The sequence below is a fragment of the Salvia splendens genome, chromosome 15 (genome assembly GCF_004379255.2).
Source record: "Salvia splendens isolate huo1 chromosome 15, SspV2, whole genome shotgun sequence".
Taxonomy (NCBI): Eukaryota; Viridiplantae; Streptophyta; class Magnoliopsida; order Lamiales; family Lamiaceae; genus Salvia; species Salvia splendens.
In genome coordinates this window covers 13,750,917-13,773,519 of record NC_056046.1, presented here as the reverse complement: position 1 = coordinate 13,773,519, position 22,603 = coordinate 13,750,917, and the positions used below count along the sequence as shown (strand labels likewise).

General features: G+C 42.7%; 2 protein-coding genes across 2 annotated transcripts; both read right to left on the bottom strand.

Annotated features, from left to right (window-relative positions):
- Positions 1-14,600: 14,600 nt before the first annotated feature.
- Positions 14,601-15,527, bottom strand: LOC121768234 (mavicyanin-like). Its single transcript, XM_042164659.1, has 2 exons — positions 15,333-15,527; positions 14,601-15,012 (listed from the first exon to the last, which is right to left on the bottom strand). Exons 1-2 carry the CDS (start codon positions 15,490-15,492, stop codon positions 14,705-14,707), a joined length of 468 nt encoding a protein of 155 aa, XP_042020593.1. The 5' UTR covers positions 15,493-15,527; the 3' UTR covers positions 14,601-14,704.
- Positions 15,528-20,093: 4,566 nt separating this feature from the next.
- Positions 20,094-22,221, bottom strand: LOC121767570 (guard cell S-type anion channel SLAC1-like). The gene is made up of 2 exons (XM_042163870.1): positions 21,649-22,221; positions 20,094-21,464 (listed from the first exon to the last, which is right to left on the bottom strand). The coding sequence occupies exons 1-2, from the start codon at positions 22,186-22,188 to the stop codon at positions 20,292-20,294; spliced, it is 1,713 nt and encodes a 570-aa protein (XP_042019804.1). The 5' UTR covers positions 22,189-22,221; the 3' UTR covers positions 20,094-20,291.
- Between the last annotated feature and the right edge of the window lie 382 nt (positions 22,222-22,603).

Sequence of the window (22,603 nt, the reverse complement as noted above, 5' to 3'; positions counted from 1 at the left end):
TTGACTCATGTTTGGCTAGTTTGGATATAGTATTGAGAAGGTGCCAGGAAAAACATTTGGTTTTAAACTTCGAGAAATGCCACTTTATGGTCCCTGAGGGAATTGTCCTAGGGCACGTAGTCTCGGAAAGAGGTATACAGGTAGACCAGGAAAAGATTGAGGTGATCTCAAAACTGCCTTACCCGACGAATCAGAATGAGGTGAGAGGATTCCTAGGGCATGCCGGATTCTATAGGAGGTTCATAAAAGATTTCGCAAAAATTGCTCAGCCACTCACCCACTTGTTGCATAACGATGTTGATTTTGTCTTTGATGAGGAATGCAAAAAGGCTTTTCAGTTGTTAAAAGACAGGCTAGTATCTGCGCCTATTATTAGAGCGCCCGACTGGAATCTACCCTTTGAGATTATGTGTGACGCAAGCGATTATGCGGTGGGAGCGCTACTAGGTCAAAGAGTTGATGGGAAAAGCTATGTGATCTTTTATGCTTCAAAAACGCTGAATCAAGCTCAGAGAAATTATGACACTACTGAAAAAGAAATGCTGGCGGTAGTATACTCATTTGAGAAATTTCGCCCGTACTTGCTTGGGTCGAGGGTGATAGTCTTCACCGACCACGCGGCTATAAAGTACTTGTTGGCAAAGAAAGAATCCAAGCCGAGATTAATCTGATGGGTGTTGCTTTTGCAGGAATTCGATTGGGAAGTCAGAGACAAAAAGGGAACAGAAAATAAAGTAGCCGATCATCTGAGCAGGATATTTCAAGGGGAGACCGAGGAAGCAATACCGGATGCATTCCCAGAGGAACATTTGTACTACGTGAAAAAATTTCCTCGACCTATCAGCTGGGAAGAGATTATGGTGTTAACAGGTCCAGGGGATGCCGAAAAAGGGAAATGTCATCAAAACGCTGAGCCATGGTTCGCTGACCTGACAAATTACTTAGTCACTGGAGAGGTGCCCAGTTCGCAAGTAATTTCCCGGGCCCAGAAGATGAAATTGAAGAGCGAGGCCAAGTACTATTTCTGGGATGACCCGTATTTGTGGCGAATGGGAGCCGACCAAGTAATCCGGAGGTGTATTCCGGAGTGGGAACAGAGGGATGTGTTGAATCATTGCCATGCTCTAGCATGTGGAGGTCACTTTGGACCTAGGAAGACCGCAAGGAAGGTGTTAGATAGTGGTTTTTACTGGCCTACATTGCATAAAGATGCGTTCGAGTTTTGTCAGAATTGTGAGAGGTGTCAACAGACTGGGGGAATCTCCAGAAGAGATGAAATGCCGCAAGTCCCGGTGATCGTTTGTGAAATTTTCGATGTTTGGGGAATGGACTTCATGGGTCCATTTCCATCTTCATACGGGAATACATACATACTAGTGGCAGTTGATTATGTTTCGAAATGGATAGAAGCCAAGGCGACCACATCTTGCGAAGCTAAGGAGGTATCGAAGTTTCTTAGAGCTAATGTCTTCAATCGGTACGGAGTGCCCAGAGCTATAATATCTGACAATGGGACGCATTTCCGCAACCGGACTATTGAAGCTTTGATGAGAAAGTATGGCGTCCACCACAGATTGTCTACACCTTATCATCCTCAATCTAACGGCCAGGCAGAAATATCAAACAGAGAAATCAAAGCGATCCTGGAAAAAACGGTGAATCGGTCGAGGAAAGACTGGAGCAAGAGAATTGATGATGCATTATGGGCATACAGAACAGCGTATAAAACGCCCATTGGAATGTCTCCTTACAGGTTAGTATTCGGTAAGATGTGTCACTTGCCGGTGGGAATTGAGCACAAGGCGTACTGGGCGGTCAAGGAGATTAATATGAATCCTCAAGCTTGTGAGGAAGAGAGGAAACTGCAACTCCAAGAGTTGGAAGAATTGCGACTTGAATCCTATGAGTCAGCAATGTGGTACAAGGAAAAGACCAAGTTGTGGCATGATAAGAATCTCCGACCAAGGAACTGCAAGTGGGCAGAAGGTCTCCTGTTCCAGTCCCGACTCAAGTTAATGCCCGGTAAGCTGAAGTCCAAATGGACTGGACCATACACTGTTGTGAGTCTGCGTGCGAACGGAGCGGTAGAAATCCAGGGAAGTTTTTCAAACTCTACTCCATTTCTTGTCAATGGCCATAGGGTAAAGGTATTTAGGGATAACTCGGAGATGTGTGTAGTGGACGAAGTTCACTACGCGTACTCCCTAATATCGCCTGATCATTCTGGGAAGTGAGTGTTCTTAGAGATTTCCTAGGTCCAGTATCGAAGAAGTTTTATCATGGCCTGGTCTAGGGAATCTTGAGAACACTGGAACATAAATTGTAAATATTTAGTCGCTTTTAGTAAATCAAGAAACCCAAACAAATCAGAAAACAAACAATCTTCCAAAATATTTTTGAAATACCAGGCTCCTTTAGGAATGTTTTTGATACTGTCATACCCTAAACCCGGGGAGTCTGGCTTTTCAATTTTTAGTTTAATGTTTTTCTCTAAGTGTGATTTTGCAGAAGGAAGTTACTTGGGCAGGGAATTGAGGAGTAAAATTTTGGAGGGAGTAGGCACCGGCTCGGATTTCAAAAGACACCTTTATGGGGAGGCGTACGGTCGCTAGCGTCATGCCTGCAAACCACCTGCAACAAAAACCGTCCTCGCCCATACCTATCGGATAATAACCGTGTTCTCCTTTTATTTTACTTATTCACTCTCTCTCTCTCTACATCCGAAATTCCCCAAATTCTCTCTAGGCTTTCTCTTTTCTAACCCTAATCAAAGTAATTTCCGTCCAAGTCTGTGTAAAAATTTTGCAGAGTTCTCCATGGATAACAAGCAAAGTGCCAGGAACACCTCAGGATCCGCCGATTCAAGTGCGGCAACGTTTATGGCCGAGCTATTCCAGAAATTCGGGGGGTGCGGAGAAGGCGATGGAGGCATTCGCCATGTTTGCAACCGCAATGGGTAAATCCGTACAGGCTGCTCCGACTTCTAGTGTACCACAATCGGAGGCCGTTTCAGAACCCGTCGCCGAACCTGAAATCGTTCAAGAAGTCATCGCCATTCCAGAACCCACTCCCGTACTAGAGGAGACAGCTGTTCCAGAGACCACCACACAACCGGAGGACGTTCCAGAATCCACGACCACCAGTCCGGAACCACCCACAACAGGGGATCGTGAAGACGACTCAGATCTGGTCACAGGGTTGGAATTGTTGGCTGTGAACGAACCAAGGTTACACTCTGCAACTGAGGGGGAAACCCTTATTTCGATTAGTGTTTCCGAGGGGGTGAATCCCGTACTCGCCAGTGAGGAATGTGTTGAGAGAGATGTTCTGAAACCGTATGGGGAAGTCAAAGATTTTGTTGTTGATGTTAGTATTTCTGAGGGGGAAACCCCTGTTTTGAAAGAATCTGTGGGGGGGAGGCCCCTATAGTTGGTAAAGATGAGGGCGACGAGGCCCTAAATTCTGAACAAAATGTGGAGGGGGATACCCCCGAGAAACCGGTGGGTACTGAGGCCCACGTCGGAGAAGGATTTGAGGGGGTAGAGACCCCATTGTTATCCACGGAGGGAGAAGCCCTCGATTCTGAAGTTGGCCAGGAACCCGCAGACGCTGGGGTGGATTTGATTGTGGATCTGACCGAGATCCCAGAGGAGACCGACTCACCGGTAAATCCCAGAGATGCTAGGAGGCTGGCTCGCCGGAGCCTCCTTGATGAGATTGATGAAACAGTGGAGCCGACGGAGGAAGAATTGCTAGGTCTAGAGACCGCAGCATCTGAACAAGAGAACTCTCCCAGACCTGGCAGGGGGGAGAGTGATGAGGAGAAACGCCGCCAAGCGGCTGAGAAGAAAAGGAAGGGGAAACAAATTGCTCCTTCCTCGACCAAGAAGGCAAGAGGGAAGTCTACTGAATCCACACTTCCGCCGGCAGCTAAGGTGCTATATGCCGCAGAAACCGAGAGCCCCTCTGAGTCCAGCGACTCGGAAGAAGAACAAGAAGAGGAACTCAACTTTGAGCCAGCCGAAGTGTGGATAACAAACAGCTTGCTAGATGAAATGAGGAAGTTTGACGACCCAAAATGCAAGGCCATTTATAAAGAGAAGAGTACTGAGGGGAAGGTCGCTAAGTCTGGAAAGATGTATAGCTCATCGGAGCTCAAGAAGATTGCTTGCAACGGTGAATTCAGGACTTATATCGACGCCATAGGCTTCGATTGGTTGCTCAAGCACAGTACTGTCGAGGTTCCGATTGACCTGGCCCGAGAATTCTTTTCCACCTTCCAATTTAAGTCCACTACCGATTTGGATGCTGACTCAATTAATTTCAGACTTCTCAATGAGGAACATACGATGAGCATCCGGGAATGGACCTTGCGGATGGGTTTGCTGACACGAACGGAGGACGATGAGGGCCTGTGGAATGCAAGAATGGTGGGTCCGCTGAAAATGATGTCGGGATTCAAAGCGCAAAGCGCATGGGAGTTTTTGACTCACCAGATGGTGGGTCAGTTTAAAACAAGCTGTTCGAAGGCACACCATATTGAGGACAGGGTCCTGCGATTTGCCCAGACTTTTATTAGTTACAATTTAATGGGCACAGCCAACAACGCTCTGACTACCGCCGATCTGTACTTCACATGGTGCATGGCTACGGGGGTAAGAGTTCACTTGGGCTACTGGTTAGCCCAAGCCTGCCATCAAGTGACTGCAAATCCCTCTCGGCACCTATACACATGCCACCTACTCGGGGCTTATCTGCAGAGGAATGTGATCATGAAGTTCCATAAGGCATGCCGAGAGGTAAGACATGCTCGCCCCCCTGAGGTTTTTAACATGGATTATTTTTTCAATAAAGGGTTGTTGATCGCACGCGGAAGGGAAGTATGCTTTTACGAGGTTGGGCAGTCAGAGACTCAGGTGAAACAGGAACCCGATGTGGTGGAAGTGAAGGATACTGCTGACATGGAAGCAGGAGCCAGGATAGAAGTAGAGGAAGTGCGAAAGGAGGTTGGTTGGATGAGGTCAGAAATGAAAATGGTTTTGGAGGGGATTGTGGCCCTGCGGGGAGAAGGGAAGAATAGTGCTGAGGCTGAGAGTGTCAGGAAAGAAGTCGCTGGAGTACGAACGGAACTGGAAGAAATAAGGACGAAAGTTGGGAAGGTTCGGGAGGAAATGGTGGCCCTCAAGGGGCGCATTTCTGATCTAGTGGTATCATCGTCCAGATGTACTGAGCGGATGACGGAGGGCGTCGCACTGATGATGAAGATGACGAAGTGGCTTCAAGCGAAGTTCCCCGAGACACCGAAGGGACTTCCTGAACCTAGCGGCGGTTCCAAGACGCCGGGTCAAGGGAGTCTAGCTGTGCAGAAGCCGCCACAAGCCCAAAGGCCTCAGACCACCTCGTCTTCCTCCAGGCCCGTGATTTTGAAGAAAACCGTACCCCGCCCCACAGAAGATCAGAAGGAGACGCCGGAGTCACCGGCACGAAAGAAAGCTAAGGTGACCCAGCAGACAGTGCCACCAAGTCTGGCCCTTGCGGGGGCCAGACCCCGAATTAAAATCCCCCCAAAACCAAGTAATTCTTATTTTTTTTTCTGTCTTTTACTTTTCGTTTTTCTTTCGTTGTGTTTTTATGTGCAGCATGCTTCGTTTGTATATATGTGTTATACCTTCCCACACTTAGCCCATTTTTTGGTCTAAAGTGTGAGAAGGGGCTTTTGTTTTGCATGTCTTGGTTTGGTATGTTGCGCCTTCTCCCACTTAGCCCGATGTTCGGTCTAAGTGTGAGAAGTTTGTTTTGTTCATATGTTTTGTTTGTTGTCTGCTGTTCTTACTTCCTTTTCCCCCCTTCACTAGGATAGCTTGGGGACAAGCTTGAGTGAAGTGGGAGGGGGGGAGTAAGTATGTGTCTGTTTTTTTTTTTTGTTTTAGAGTCTTTAGGATGTGTGTTTCGCATGAGCTAGTGAGATAATAAGGCAGGTTTCCCTTAGTAAGAGTGATTGAAGAAAGAAAGCAGATCAACTTTGACACCTTCTTCCTTAATAAGCCGAATGCGATCTGAATAAAGTTAGGACGATGGAAAATGCCTTAGATAACCTAGCTGTGCAGCCCTACTATAAAGTGAGTTATAAGCCTAAACACCTTTTGTGCTAACATGTAAATTGGGCTGCCACTCGATGCTTAGGGAGTAGAGTATGAAGGAGAAAATAAATGGGTTAAGAAGGTATAAGCTGGACAAAGTCCAAAAAACCGGAGGTATAAGCTGGACGAAGTTCAGAAAAAGGAGGTATAAGCTGGACGAAGTCCAGGGAAGGTTTGAAAAAAAAAATCGGAGGTATAAGCTGGACGAAGTCCAGGGGAAAAGGGGTCATAATACAGAAAAATGAGGAAGAAAAAAAAATTATAATCCTTAAGGGCAGAAAAATCGTAGCCTGACCCAGGGAAATTCATAGGAAAGGAGAAGTAAGAAGGGAAAAACTCTCATAACCCGACGCATCAGTGGTATAACCTTAACTGTGGAGCGTTTTGATCCTAGCATCCCTGGTGAGGAATGAGTGATCGAGCGAACCTAACAGATGGGAAATCGATAGGCTATCTTGACAAACTGATGGACCGTTTAGGCAGACGAAGGAAGGGGGAAGATTTGAAGACTGTAATCGATCAGATTGAACTTAAACTTGTGGGGATAGTAGCTTAAAATTCGAAAATAGTTCATGCTTGTTTGTTTTGTTGTGTTTCTGTTCTTTGTGTTGTTTTCTTTTCCAATTCCGTAGTTGCTTAGGTCTAGGAGTTTGTTTTCATTTTTAGGATTTTACTTGGTAACCATGCATTGAAATTCACCTTATTCCTATTTTCTTGTCTTTCATACTTGAGGACAAGCATGGTTTAAGTGTGAGCTGTTTGATAAGGCTAATTTCATGCATCGGTCTAGGGGTTTTATTTCGTGAAATTACTGGGTCTAACGCACGATTTAAGCCAGGTGTGTGAAGATTTTCGCTAGATCCAGGAAAAGAAGAGGACGCTTGCATGGTCCTAGGAAACTGGCGAAAAAGTGGACATTATGAAGGAAATTGCTTGACGGAGGAAGCCTCGGAGTTGAAGGGTAGAATAAGGATTTCTACGAAGACTCTAGAAGGCTATGTCCGCATCTATAAAAGGAAGAAGCATGCAAGCTGGAGGGATCTTCTCGGTGGAGACCTTGCTAACAGCCTGTAGCTTAGTCCATTCTCTTCACACTCTTGGGTTCTTTCGGTGGGAAATTCAGGGCACACTAGGGGGTTCACCTCTAGCTTTCATACATTTTCGATCTGGTTGTAACACCGTCCTTCTTTAGGGCGAAGAAACAATTTATTTTCCGCTTTCGTTTCTGCTGAATTCGCCGAGCTTCGTTGTTCGAAGCTCAGACCTCTTTTGTTTCTGGATATTTCTTACTTTTATGCAAGTTTCTTTTTCGTTTACGTCGATCGTGATGGTTCCTGTTGTTTGATTGTGTTTACTTGAATTCTGGAGTTGGATTGTTGGAGTTGGTTGATTTCTGGATTATTGCAGGTTAATGGTTGAATCTGGGAGAATGGAGCTGGTTTGTGAATGAATCAGGGTTTTTTCTGGTTAATGTTGTGGAGTTGTTCGTGATTATTGGAATTTGGCGGTGATCGGAGCAGGTCTGTTAGAATCAGAGTTATGGAGTTGATTTTGTTGATTGTTGAGTTTGGATTGCTTGGATCTGGAGTGGATTAAGCGTCCGACGTGATTCTGAGCAGGAGTGTTTAATTTTATGCCGCGCTTACGTGTTTTCATTTCATTTCGCCTAGTTTACGTAGATCTGGTGTATTTCCGATTCGTAGCAAGTTTCCGGCGTCCAAATTTCTAAATTCTGTTCGAATCCAGGAGTATGCTCTGTTTTCTGCATTTACGCGTCTGAGTTGGTTAGGAAATTGCATGGGTTGGTTGTCTGCAGCTTTTACCGTACTTGCTATTTCTGGAAACATGGTCCCCACTGTTAGTTGTTTTCTGTTTAGCTAGATTAGGTAATTGTTTACTTAGTCTAGGGAGTAATTGTGTCTTTCGGATTTGATGTCTGATTCCAGTAAGTTTTCTGTGTCCTAGGTCTAGCGTTTACATTTCTTGCCTAGATCTAGTGATAGTTAAAATCTCAACCCCTTTGCGTGGCAGCAGCCGTTTGTTTCCATAGTCTCTTAGCACTACTTTGCGAATCCATCTCTGTGGGATCGACCCCACTTCCCTATACTAATTCATAGTATTCGGGTTGAGGGATTTATTTTTGAAGGGGAGTCGAGTGTGTCCAACGACAAAAACACTGTAGTTCTCTTGAGTTCCTGGACCCAGTGATCCAGTGGATTTAAGGAGCGTTGTGTCTGGACCGAGCTTTGCATTAATTCTCATATGTGCACACTTGCTTACTCCTGAGTCCAGTCATTCGACATTAGAGTCGAGTGAGAGGACCACCACTTCAGGTGTATACCTGAAGGCTGCAATCAATGTCAAATGTATAGACCGATGTTACACTACTAGGATAATTAAAAGAGAAATTATACTCCGTAATAAACAACGAGTAATAAACATATACTGTACGTACTATATTTTGTAGTGGTAAAAACAAAAAGAGCTACTTAGTTAATAAAAAGAAAAATAGCACTTTTACCTTTTTATCTTTTTTTAAAAAAAGGTATAAACATTCATTCTTATTCACTTTTCAATGTACATGGATTATACATCTTATATAGGCTACATCAACACAATATATGGTAAACCTAATTTACATTAATTGATATTCTATCTATGGTAAAATATTCTTGCATATCAATCACGTATCATATTCCTGATTTCTTTCCTACACTCTCCCTCAAGTTAAGTAACGGGATTCCCGATACTCAACTTGCCTAATATTTCTCGGAATGACTTTGAGTTTACAGCCTTTGTCAGAATATCAGCCAATTAGTCTTCAGACTTGACATACGACATCTCCACCACCTTAGCTTCAATGTTCTCCTTGATGAAGTGCCTATCTACTTCTACATGTTTGGTTCGATCATGCTGAACCGGATTTTCAAAAATACTGATTGCTGTCTTGTTATCACAGAACAACCTACATGGTTGTATAGGGCGAAGGTCCAACTCTGTCATAAGCCTCCTTAGCCATAATATCTCTGTCAACCCACTTTTGATTCCTTGGAATTCTGCCTCTGCACTAGATAGTGCCACCACTTTCTGCTTCTTACTTCTCCACGTCACAAGATTACCTCCCACAAAGGTAAAATAACCGGCAGTTGATTTTCTGTCATATGGGTTGCCGGCCCAATCAGCATCAGTGAAACCATGAACCTCCATGTGATCATGTTTCTCAAACATAAGTCTGTGTTCAGCTGTCCCCTTCAAGTATCGAACTATTCGCAGAGCCGCCTCCCAATGTTCTTCTTGAGGTGCATGCATGAACTGACTTACTACTCCCACTGCATAGGCAATGTCCGGCCTTGTGTGGGATAGATAGATCAGTTTCCCAACTAATCTCTGGTATCTTTCCCTATCTGTCTGTCTTGCTTCTTCTTTCAATTGTAACCCATGATTTTGAACTATTGGGGTGTCTGCTGGTTTGCAATCTACCTTCCCAATTTTGGCCAACAGGTCTAGTATGTATTTCCTCTGGTTTATGAAGATCCCCTTCTTTGACCGTAGTACCTCTATTCCTAGAAAGTACTTGAGTAGTCCCAAATCCTTCATCTCGAACTCTCTGAACAAGTTCTTTCTCAACTCGCTAATTTCCTCTTCATCATCTCCTGTAATGATCATGTCATCTACATATATAATCTGACACGTGATCTTACCATCTTTCTTCTTGAGGAACAGAGTATGATCTGAATTGCTCTGCTTGCCATATTTCTTCATTACTTCAGTGAATCTTTCGAACCATGCTCGTGGGGACTGTTTCAATCCGTAAAGTGTCTTCTTCAATTGACAGACTTCACCATCTTTGAATTCTTTTATGAACCCAGAAGGGGGTTCCATAAAGACAGGTTTTGGCAACTCTCCATGGAGGAAGACATTAGTCACATCAAATTGATGAAGTGGCCAATCCTTATTAGCGGCAATGGAAAATAGCACTCTTACAGTGTTAATCTTGGCTACCGGGGAGAATGTTTCAGTATAATCCACGCCATACGTCTGAGTATATCCCTTTGCCACGAGTCGAGCCTTATATCTCTCTATCGTGCCATCTGGCCTTCTCTTGATCGTGAACATCCATCTGCACCCAACAGTCTTTACCCCTTCAGACAACTTGCCTTTCACCCACGTGTTATTCTTCAGTAAACATAGCTTCTCTCCAGTGTTTATGTCTCATTGCTTCCTCGGCTGACTGTGGAATTTTTCCTCTTCATACAATGCAGCCGCAAAAGCTCTTGCCATTTTAGTTAAATTTCCTTGCACGAAGTTCGCCACCCCATATCGGCTTTTCTTCCCTATCTTCTCAGGGGAGTATCTATTTGGCGGTATCCCCCTTGTACTCCGATGTGGAAGTATATACCGTCCAGTATCTCCATCGATGCCATTTTCCTCCTCTAGAGGTTCTGTTTCAACTGGGTCAGTGGAAAATAGGTACAGAAGAAGGTTCTGAGTCAAGGATTACCTCGGATATCGTTGGAGGGGAATTTTGAGTTAGTGGTTGAGATGACTCTTGTGGTAAGACTTGCTCGGCGGTAGTGACAGCTGGATCTGTTGGATCCTCAATCGAAGAGCTTGACAATGACACAACCCAACTTAGATAGTCAATAGTACTACCTCGATCACTCTCCCCCTGACTACTAAGGTGGGTTTGGTAAAAGAACTCGGTTTCCCAAAAATTACAGTTCATAGTGGTGATGACCTTTTTGGTGTGAGGATCAAAACATCGATAGCCCCTCTGGTTTACCTCATACCCCACGAAGACACATTTAGTTGCACATGGGGATAGTTTGGTTCTTTCATGTTTTAGGATATGAACGTAAACGGTACAACCGAAGCTTTTGGTGAGAGGTTTAGGTGATCGGGAATTTTGGCAACTTTGGACAAGGTATCAAGGGGAGTTTCATACGAAGGATTTTAGTAGGGATGCGGTTCATGAGGTAGATAGAAGTGGCAACTGCTTCGGCCCAAAAAGATTTTGGGACTTTGGATTCAATCATCAAGGCTCGGGTCATTTCTAGGATCGTTCTGTTTTTCCTTTCGGCTACCACATTCTGCTCGGGTGTATAAGGACAAGAAGTCTGGTGGATGATACCTTTTTCTTTGCAGAATTGGGTCATGACATTATTCACAAATTCCCTCTCATTATCAGATCTAAGAATTTTAATAGTAGTGTGGAACTGTGTTTGGATGAGTTTGAGAAATGAGACAAATCTATCAAATACTTCAGACTTATGTTTCAAGAAATAAACCCATGTCATCCTAGTGCAATCATCAACAAATATCACAAAATATCTAAAACTATTTCTACCCACAATTGGAGCAGGACCCCACACATTAAAATGTACTAAAGAAAACATGGAATTCATTCGAGTATTTGTAAGTTTAAAAGACTGTCTGTGGCTCTTGGACAAAACACAAGTTGCACAAGAAAAATCAGCAGGAATAAAAAGGTTCGGATAAAGAAGTTTAAAATAACCAGGGGAGGGGTGTCCTAATCTACGGTGCCAAAGCCAAGTTTCTTGTTTCGTGGAACCGTGAGCTAGCATCGCAGTACCATGTTGAGTTATCTCGTCCACGTAGTAGAGTCCTTGTTTCTCAGTGCCACGCCCAAGAATCCTCCTCGTCTGAATATCCTGCAAGATATAAAAATCAGGATGCATTAGGAGTGTGCAGTTTAATTCCTTGGTGACATGACTAATAGACATTAGCCTTTGAGACAAAGTAGGAACATATAGGCAGTTCGTGAGACGAAGAGTGAGAGATATCTCAATAGTTCCAGATCCTACAACTGTAATCAGTTCCCCATTGGCAGTTCTAATATAGGATTTATCAACTTCACAACTTAGATCAATAAAATCATTTTTCTCTGGAGTCATAGTATCGGTTACCCCACAATAAAAAATACATCCCCTCGTATGTGTATCAGCCATATTTTCAACATAAAATGCAGCGGAAATATTTTGTAAGGGTGCAAAAAGGTTTTCTGACACATAATCACATGTATCGGGGTTCATTCGAGATTTCTGGAAGTATTTGGGGTCAGTTTCATATTTCAGCAAGTAGGGGGTGGTAATTAATATGGTGGGGTCTTTTTCTAATATTTCACACTTTGGGGGGTTAAAATACGAGATATGAGATTCATTAGGGTTTGGTTTTAAACCAAACCCTTTACCTCCTTGTTGCGTCGCCGCCGCGCCGCTCCCGGTCAATTCGGCGAGGTTTCTGGCGCCTCGATGCCGCCGCCGCCGGATTGACCCTCTTGGCGGTTTCCTAAGCCGCCGCCGGTTATTTCCTTCTGATTTCCGACATCCGTCTGTCGGGGCTACCCCTCACCGCTCACTCCAGCGGCGAATTTCGCCTGCGCCGGCGCTGCCCTCGCCTTTTGCCGCTCCTCCCACCACTCCGGATACCCTAATCGTTTGAAGCAGGTTTCCCATGAGTGTTTTTATTTTTCACAGTGGGAGCACCATAATTTGGATGTGTCGGGGCGGTGATTCCCTGGTCGGCCGGTGGCTGTGGTGGCTGCGGGGCGTTGTGGTGGCCCGCTCCGATGCGGTGGACAGTTGCTCTGTGCGGCCAATCCGTGCCCGATTTCCCCATATGATGAATCGGCCTTTTCGCCGTCGGCATCTGTGGTGGGTGCGGCGGATGTCGGTGGCATGATTCGATGTCGAGCCACCTCCGTCTTCACCCACCCGTAGGCTGCCTCCACTGATGGGTATGGTTCTTCCTTCAGAATCTCTCGCCTGATTAAATCGTATTCCTGATTCAATCCCGTTAGGAACTTGACCAAGCGCTTCTCGTTTGAATGTACCCTGTACTGGTCGATTCCTTTGTCGCAGCAAGTCACGGGCTGCTTCTGGCAGCGATCGATGTTGACGCACAGCCCGTGGATCCTCCGGTAATAGGTCTCTAAATCCAGGCTTCCTTGTCTGATTGCAATTACTTTTTCTTCCAAATCGTAAATAAGATACTTATCTGCCTTGCTTTCGTATGTCACGGCGAGGCTATCCCACACGCCTTTGATGTTTGGCGGTGCGCAAAATCAGAGATAATGTCGTTTTCGATGTTATCCACGATCCAAGAGAACACTATGAGATCGTTCTCCTCCCATTCCTCAAACCCCTTGCTCCCGGGGCTGGGAGGTTCGTTTCTGATGTAGGAATAGTCCCCTCAGCCTCCTATCTTCACCTTGATCAGCCTTGACCATAAAGGGTAGTTTCTCCCAATCGATGATTGTCTCAGTTAGGAATTAGGATTGGCTGGTTGCAAATTTCTAACTCCATAAATATTTTACCCAATTAGTCCACAATCCCAATTCTCATTCATACACTTACCTAAGATTTACAATTAAATAAAATCATTCTACAATACATGCCGAGCTCTTTCTATTCATCTATATAATTACCTTACTTGTTTAAATTCGTGCCGAAATAAAAGTTAAAACAAAAGGGATTATAAACCTACTTTTTAATTCTCATTCCGTCCCACAAGAATATGCACTCTTTCCTTTTTAGTCTATCCCATAGGCCATAATAATATACATTTTTTAATGTTGAAAACTCTTTCTTGAGGTGGGACCCATTCTCCAATACCAATACTCTAATTATTTTTTCTCTCTATCTCTCTCTTATTTTACTAATTTTACATTAAAACTCGTGCTGAACTCAAAGTGCATATTTTTTTGGGATGAAGTGAGTAATAATATGTAATAAATGATACTAGCAAGTAATTGTTTGGATTGAAATGAAAATGCCGCAAAATAAGCATGTTACGCTAAACCACATCTGAGACTCAATCCGACTTGCTATGGTCATGGGCCTGGTTCGTATAAGTCGTTCATCAAGTTTAGTGGGCTTAACACTACAGATTGCTTTAATGGTAAAATACTAAAATGGTTAATTTAATTAAAACTAAATAACTCTAGTTGAATATGCTTATGTATGATTTTTAAAATTTAATGTGGCGTTTGGAGAGAGGTGTTAAAAAGCTAAAAAAAAAGGAAACAATTAATTAAACTTCCAAGACGTAGTGGAAGGTGAATCATACTCTTATTTATGGACGAATATAAAGTCCATTACCAAAAGTAGTATATACTTTCTTCGTCCCTGAAGAGTATGCACTATTTTCTTTTTCGTCCGTCCCTAAAGAGTATGAACATTCCAATTTTGGAAACTCTCTTCTCTTTAACTAGGTATGACTCATTCTCCACTAATAATACTTAAAAAACTTTCTCTATCTATCTCCCTCTTACTTTACTAATAATGTATTAAAACTCATGCCGAATCCAAAGTGTATACTATTTGAAGAGAGGGGAGTATAAACAAGATATAATAAGAAAATATGAGACAATTATTCAGACGTAGAAAATATGTCCCACATAGCTGTAAAACAATCACTTGAAACATGTTTTATTAAGCAATAACAAACTTCTATGTTTTGGCAGTGACCACCAAAATAGAAACCGAAAAAAAAAAGAAGAATGACAGCAGCTGTGAATGAAATTGGTAGCAAATAAAGATGACTTAAAAAGCCATGACCATGGAGAAGGCAGCCGCTACAGAAGCTGCCATCCACACCAACGAGCCGGTGGCCGGTGCACTCGATGGGGCAGGGGCCGGGGCTCCCGCCTCAACAGAGATGACGAGCTTCATCCCACCGTCGCAGTGACCTTCCTTGCCGCAAATGTACCACTTCTTCCCGGGCCCGTCAAGGGCAATCTTGTCATTTCCGCTGCTGTAAGGGCCTTTTAGTGCACCCGACCTGTTGCATGCTTTGAAATCAGCTCCACTTACCGGAATTACATTGTGATCTGCTGCAGTATACATGAAAACTGCAACCAACAAAATTAATATTCTCTCTTATCAATATTAAAAAAAAAAGAGATAGTACTCTCTCAGTCCCGTAAAACGAGTCTTATTTGATTATGTCACGAGTTTTAAGAAATGTAAAGAAAGTGGGTTGAATAAGCGGTAATATGAGTCCCACCTATACATAGGTAGTATTAGTTTTATAATAAAATGTGAGACCTACTTACCATTTATGGCAAAAGTGAAATATGACTCTTATTGTGGGATGGACCGAAATGACAAAATAGGACTCCTATTGTGGGACAGAGGGAGCAGTAAAAAGGAAAAAGGAGATTAAACATACTTAGATTGTCTCCAACAACGAAGGTTTTCCCGGCCGCCCATTGAGTGTAGTTAACCTTTAACTTCCAGCCTTCGCCATCTCCAACCATATAATCCAAGGCTAGAGCCGGAGCTACGGCGGCTGCGACCAGGATAGTGATCAACAAAGCTTTCGATGCCATATCTCTTTGGAAGCTTCGTTAATCAGAGTTATTAGTTATTTGGATGATGTTTTGTTGGAGATAATAATAAAGATAGTTGAAATGGGATATATATAGGATTGTGAAATGGTATAATTAGAACATTTTGCCGGCTAAGAGCAGCAGAATACATAGTCATGGTAATTCCCCCTAACAATGCAAATGTCAAGGCTGTAATAGATATGTCTAAGTTAGATAAATCCAAAACATAGTTACTGTAACTGTATGGTTTCGGCTTTAACGAGTATATTCAAAGGGTTTATTTAACAAGATAATTAATCGGTTAGATCGAGGTTGCTTCGTGAAACTAAAGAATAATTATATAATAGCTTACGCCTTCTAAATTGGAGATGAATTGAATGCTTTATTATGGCTCAATTTGAAAATACTCATATTGATAACTTGTTTATGTGAAATAACCTGGATCTATAAAATTTCAATAAATCTATGTTAGATTAAATAGTAGTTTCATAATTGAGTAGTATTTTTTGCCTTTTAAATGTAATGGACATAACAAAAGACAAGCATGTGCCCCGTACGTGTGTGTAATGGAAATTAATTGAAGTAGTCGGTCCTAGGATAGCTAGAAAGAAAATTAAATCTTGGAAGGACTGGGACATATTGCCACATGGTAAGTCCAAATCTCGAAATGTTTACTTGTGATTAGAGGCGACCCTCACAAAATTAGGTTAAAATGCTCAAATGTAAAAGCAGTGGAGAGCTGGTGAACGAGAGAAACTTTAAAGCCATGGACTACTGCGACTATAGCCGTTGTTGACTGATTTTTAGGAGGCTAATGGATTTTCGGGTTTACTTTGGTCATTCTATTAATAATATTTAGATTTTATAAAGAATGTAATTGTTAGGATATGTTAATTGGTTGATTTGATATAATTTTTTGTTAATTTTAGAAAATTAATTTTCAGATTTTATATTTTTTTTTGGGATATATATTGTTGGGTTCCCGGTGGTGCACACCCGAACTCCACATTAGTATGATATTGTCCGCTTTGGGCGAAGCCCTCACGGTTTTGCTATTGGGGGTACTCCCCAAAAGGCCTCATACTAATGGAGTTGGGGTAGCACATTTATATGCTTGCAACTCTTGTCCATTCTCCGATGTGGGATATGGTTTGCTTCACCACAATCCTCCCCTCAAACCAAGACCACCAGACCAAGACCACATGTCTGTGCCCCCATGTTACAGGTCACCAGGTCACCCCAGGTGTTGGTCGAGCTCACACACCACATCGGAGAACTTGCAAGCGCAACCCACCGAACCCCGAGCCACACATGCCCAGCCCATGAACCAGGGCTCTGATACCACTGTTGGGTATCGGTGGTGCACACCCGAACTCCACATTAGTATGATATTGTCCGCTTTGGGCAAAGCCCTCACGGTTTTGCTCTTGGGGTACTCCCCAAAAGGCCTCATACTAATGGAGTTGGGGTAGCCCATTTATATGCTTGCAACTCTTGTCCATTCTCCGATGTGGGATATGGTTTGCTTCACCACAATCCTCCCCTCAAACCAAGACCACCAGACCAAGACCACATGTCTGTGCCCCCATGTTACAGGTCACCAGGTCACCACAAGTCTTGGTCGAGCTCACGGAGAGACATCGGAGAACTTGCAAGCGCAACCCACCGAACCCCGAGCCAACACAGGCCCAGCCCCTGAACCAGGGCTTTGATACCACTGTTGGGTATCGGTGGTGCACACCCGAACTCCACATTAGTATGATATTGTCCGCTTTGGGCAAAGCCCTCACGGTTTTGCTCTTGGGGTACTCCCCAAAAGGCCTCATACTAATGGAGTTGGGATAGCCCATTTATATGCTTGCAACTCTTGTTCATTCTCCGATGTGGGATATGGTTTGCTTCACCACAATCCTCCCCTCAAACCAAGACCACCAGACCAAGACCACATGTCTGTGCCCCCATGTTACAGGTCACCAGGTCACCACAGGTCTTGGTCGAGCTCACACACCACATCGGAGAACTTGCAAGCGCAACCCACCGAACCCCGAGCCACACAGGCCCAGTCCCTGAACCAGGGCTCTGATACCACTGTTGGGAATCGGTGGTGCACACCCGAACTCCACATTAGTATGATATTGTCCGCTTTGGGCAAAGCCCTCACGGTTTTGCTCTTGGGATACTTCCCAAAAGGCCTCATACTAATGGAGTTGGGGTAGCCCATTTATATGCTTGCAACTCTTGTCTATTCTCCGATGTGGGATATGGTTTGCTTCACCACATATATGGTGCCATTTTGTATAGTTTGGATTTTGGTTTTTTTGACTTTTTGGATAATATTTGTAAAATTCAGATTTCGGTTTGAATCAGTTTTTATAGTTTAGATTTCAGTTTTCGGATAATTTGGTACGGTTCAATTTTTATTTTCACAAAATTTTTGGTCTGTCTCTTTAAAATGGAAACTTTCTATTTTAGAAAGTGGACCTCATAATCCACTAACAATACGTCCACTACTTTTTCTCTTTCTCTCTTACTTTACTATTTCTCTCAACATCTCTCTTACTTGATCAATTCAACTCTCTTACTTGATCAATTGTAAATTAAATCTAATGCAGTTTCAAAAGTTTCTAATTTCCAAGGACAGAAATAGTATATAAAAATAGGATCCACCATTCATTAACATTTTTTTACTCATATTCTTAATTTTATACTACTATTTTCTAAAATACATATTGAGTCAAGTGTGACATATAATGGGGAACTAAGATAGTGGAGTATAATGTAAATATTAAGATACATGATACAGACTCTCCATTAGAGTTTCATAGCATTCTTTACCGGAAGAGTTATACTCCCTCTGTTCCATAGTAATAGAGTCATTTTGTCATTTTGGTACGTTCCATAGTAATAAAGTCATTTCCCTTTTTAGTAAAAGTTAATACATTTTTCCACACCTACTTTACTCTCTCTTACTTTTTTCTCTCTTCATCTCTCTATCTTTTTCATTTTCCACTTTATTCTCCCTTTACTTAATTCACCTAACACAATTTTTCTTAATCTCCGTGCCGAAAAGAAAAGCATCAATTACTATGGAACGGAGGGGGTATAAAAATTGTTTATGCATCAGATTATTATACACATGGTCACGTGGATACCGAATATAGTACAATTATACTATCTCCGTCCCCCAAATATTGTCTCACTTTGACCCGACAAGGGTTTTAAGAAATGTAATGAAAAATGAGTTGAAAAAGTTAGTAGATTGTGGGTCCTACTTTTATATACCCCCCCCCCCGGTCCCTGAAATTTTTTCACATTTTTCCATTTCCGTCCGTCCCACAAAATTTGTCACATTTCACTTTTTATATTTTTGTAGTGGACCTCACATTCCACTAACTTATTCTCACTCACATTTTATTATAAAACTAATACTTTAAAAGTAGGACCTACATCCTACTAACTTTTTCAATACATTTTCTATTACATTTCTTAAACCCGTGTCTGGTCAAACTGTGACAAAATTTGGGGGACGGAGGGAGTATTAGTTTTATAATAAAATGTGAGTAGGAATGAGTTAGTGGAATATGAGATCCACTACAAAAAATGGTAAAAAAGTAAAATGGGACAAACTTTGGGACGGACGAAAATGAAAAAATGGGACAAACTTTTGTGGACAGTGATAGTATATAGGAATGATCAAATGGTTGGAAACAGATAACACAATAAATAATATTTTATTTTATTGTGATTTAATTGCTCAACACGTGGATACCGAATATAGTACAATTATGTATAGGAATGATCAAATGGTTGGAAACAGATAACACAACAAATAGTAATATAATATTTTCCGGTCAAAGTGAGACGAATTATCCGGGACGGAGGGAGTATAAAATTACGAATCTAAAATTTTGTTATCGTCTGTACTTTTAGCTGTGTATATATTATTAAATAGGGTTGTGTTGTGATCTATGCAAAACTATAACTTAATAAAAAAATATAAAACAAAATTATATGGCGGGACATTTTTAGGTCATTGTTATTTTATTTTTAGGTTATTTTAGTAAAGAATGATCCAAAAATTACATCAAATCCGAATATTATAAAATGACCTAAAAATGATTAATAATTCTTTCGTGTGTTTGGTTAACTATTAGCCATCAGATCGCTTAATCTTAGGGCCATAATTTGGGTTGTATTTCTGTATTAAGATCTATTTATGTTTTGATCATTTCCTCATTAAATAATGATAAGAATTTCTAATAATTTTTTTAGTGTTTCTTCTACACCAAAGTGCCCTATAGTAGAAACAAATTTTCATGAAAAAAGCCTAAAATAAATTTGGGGTAATTTATCTTTCTTATTTCAAAAGGGGCCTACCAATTTGCCTTAATTATGAAAATAGGCGAAATTAAATGATGTAGCAAAGGCCTAAAATAACTATCGTATAAATTACGTACTACTCTCTATCATTGTTATTTGCCTTAATTATGAAAATGGAAGAAATTAAATTATGTAGCTCAAAGGCCTAAAATAACTATCGTACAAATTATGTGCTGTTTTCTTTATCATTGTTCAAATTTTTGTTGTACCATATACACGAAGTAGTTCAATTAATTAGTAAAATGAAATACACATAAACGGATTGACAATTTCAAATCCTGCTGTAATAAACTGCAACTTGCTAAGACAGATCTATCGTTACTCCTGCATGTTTCATTTCATGACCAAAATAAAAAAATAGTGTAGTAGTAGTACTAATAAAAAGAAATGTAAATTTGGAACTGCATAGTTTTCCATCCTTAATTTTCAACTTCATCGCCATCTTTGTCTGCAGAATTTTGCTTTCTTATCCCCGAAACCAGCGACAACGGCGACTGCTTAGTCCAACGCCGTATGTCGTAAGCCTTCTTGATCGGCTTCTTCTCCTTCCCCCCTTGCCTCCTCTTCGTTATGGCGATGGCGAGGTCGTTCGGGAACAGCGTCTGCCACCAGAAAGCATGGAGAAGCGTGGACACAAGCAGCACCGAAACCATGGTCGAAGACATGAGCGACAGCGACAGCGCCAGCCCTTTGCTTATCACGCACGGCACTTGCTCCGCGTACTTTATGGTCGCTATCGATGCCGTCGTCATTGGAAACGTGTAAGACCACCACGCCACCGAAAACTGGAATCCACGGAAGAAGTTGATCCGCACAATCAAGGAGCAGTAGAGAAACAAGGCGATGAAGAAGCAAGTCCGAGCCAATCCATCAAACTCCCCATAAATAGCTCCCCAAGCAATGCTCGCTGCGGCTGGCGTCGCGATGAACATGGAGTATACCGGGTGCAACTCCTTCGGCAGCGCCTCACTCGTCGGCAGCCTCTGATATAAAGTTACAAACACAACAAGATAGTGTGCGAACCCGATCGCCCACAAGAACTTCCCGGCCTCCATCCACCCGACTTTCGCTGCCAGAATCGCCCCAACGAAGTTCCCGACCACCGAGAGATGGGAAGAGGGGTTCGCCACTTTGCAGAGACGCCTCTTCCCTCCGGAGAGCCACTGCCCGTAGACTTTGAGGTCGAGGAACACGATGGGGGCCATGAACACGCACCACACGGCCGGGTGGAGGTTCCCCGGGGCGATGCAGGGTGGCACGCCGATGGCGAGGAACATGCACACGACGGAGGGGGCGAAGAAGAAGTTCACCCTCACCGGGTGGAAGTACTCTCGCTTCACGGCCTCTAAGTAGAAGGCGCATTTGAGGGTGTAGGTAATGGAGACTGCGACGAGGACGGATAGGGCGAGCAGCCAGATTGAGAGGTTGATTAGGGGTGGTATGTGGAGGAATCGGGTGGCCGGGCTCGAGGCCAGCGCCCGCCACAGGATGGCTTGGCTGCTGAGGCCGAGGCATATGCCGAAGCAACCGATTGGGAAACGGAGGAGGAATGGCCATTTCTTGTCCTTTGGTAGAAGTATGTCCTCAGAGTCCTGCAGATGACAAAAAGGATTGATCACTAAGGAGTTGTTTCTGTGGGTCCCACAACCGAGAATGAGGGAAGTTGGAAGCGATATAAATGTTGTCCAATCTCAATTACTTTGGAGTATTTTGAAAGTAATCCAAAAACAAATTGACAGTATCAAATTAATGTGCAGTCGATGGTATGCTATGTACCTTGACTTGATCGAGTTCGGGGCCGGTGAGAGCAGCAAAGTATCTTCCAGCTGGAACACTTTTGTTGATGGAGTCATCAAGCCCACAAGATGCATCATTATAATGAGAATCAATCCCACTTTCTTTTCTAAAAGGAAGCAAAGAATTCTGCTTCACAAGACTGGACTTGGTCCTGAACATGTTGAAATCGCCTTTCCTTGTCTCCGCTTCTCTTCTATCGGCGGAGCCAAACCCTCCGAAGCTGTTCCCACTTCGGGGCAGCGCCGTCTTCCTCCCCTTTTTATCTCCGTTGAGCACAGAAAACCCGGTTTCCAGCGAAACCTGCCTGCCAAAGTTCTGGTTCTGCCTCTTCACTTCATGAAGTTTCATCGGCTTGTTACTCATGCGTTTTTCTTTATGATCAGCAGCTTTCGTGGGCTTGTTTCGCTTGCGTTCATCTTTGTCTTCTTCCTCCTCCTCTTCTTCTTCGGGCACTTCATGGATATCCACAAAGTGTGATAATCCATTTGGAGGTGTTCTTTTGGTTTCTTTCATCTCCATTAATTTTTATTTTTTTTTGTAATGTTTTTTACAAGAAAGAAGGCTTGAATGTATTTAAGTTATAATGTAATGGGTGTATTTCTACATTGCTTCAATTTTTTATGCCACCTTTGTAAAGGATCACGAGAATGCAGTTTCATTAATGTGGTTGGTTTGATTTAGTGAACTTAAATATTTGAAGGGTTGTTTTCACTCGTGAGAGGTGATCTTGCATTGCAGCAATTTGTGGCTCAAAGACACGGAAAAGTGTGTATAGGTGGTTGCCAGATCCCAACTGCACAACTTTTCAAGGCATGTAATTCATTTTCTCCTAAAGTTTGGGAAACATATTTTCTGAGAATATCACCGGTATGATCAAAAAGAGCTTGACAAACTCAAAAGTCAACACTCAATTTGATTTAAAAGGGTTCATACT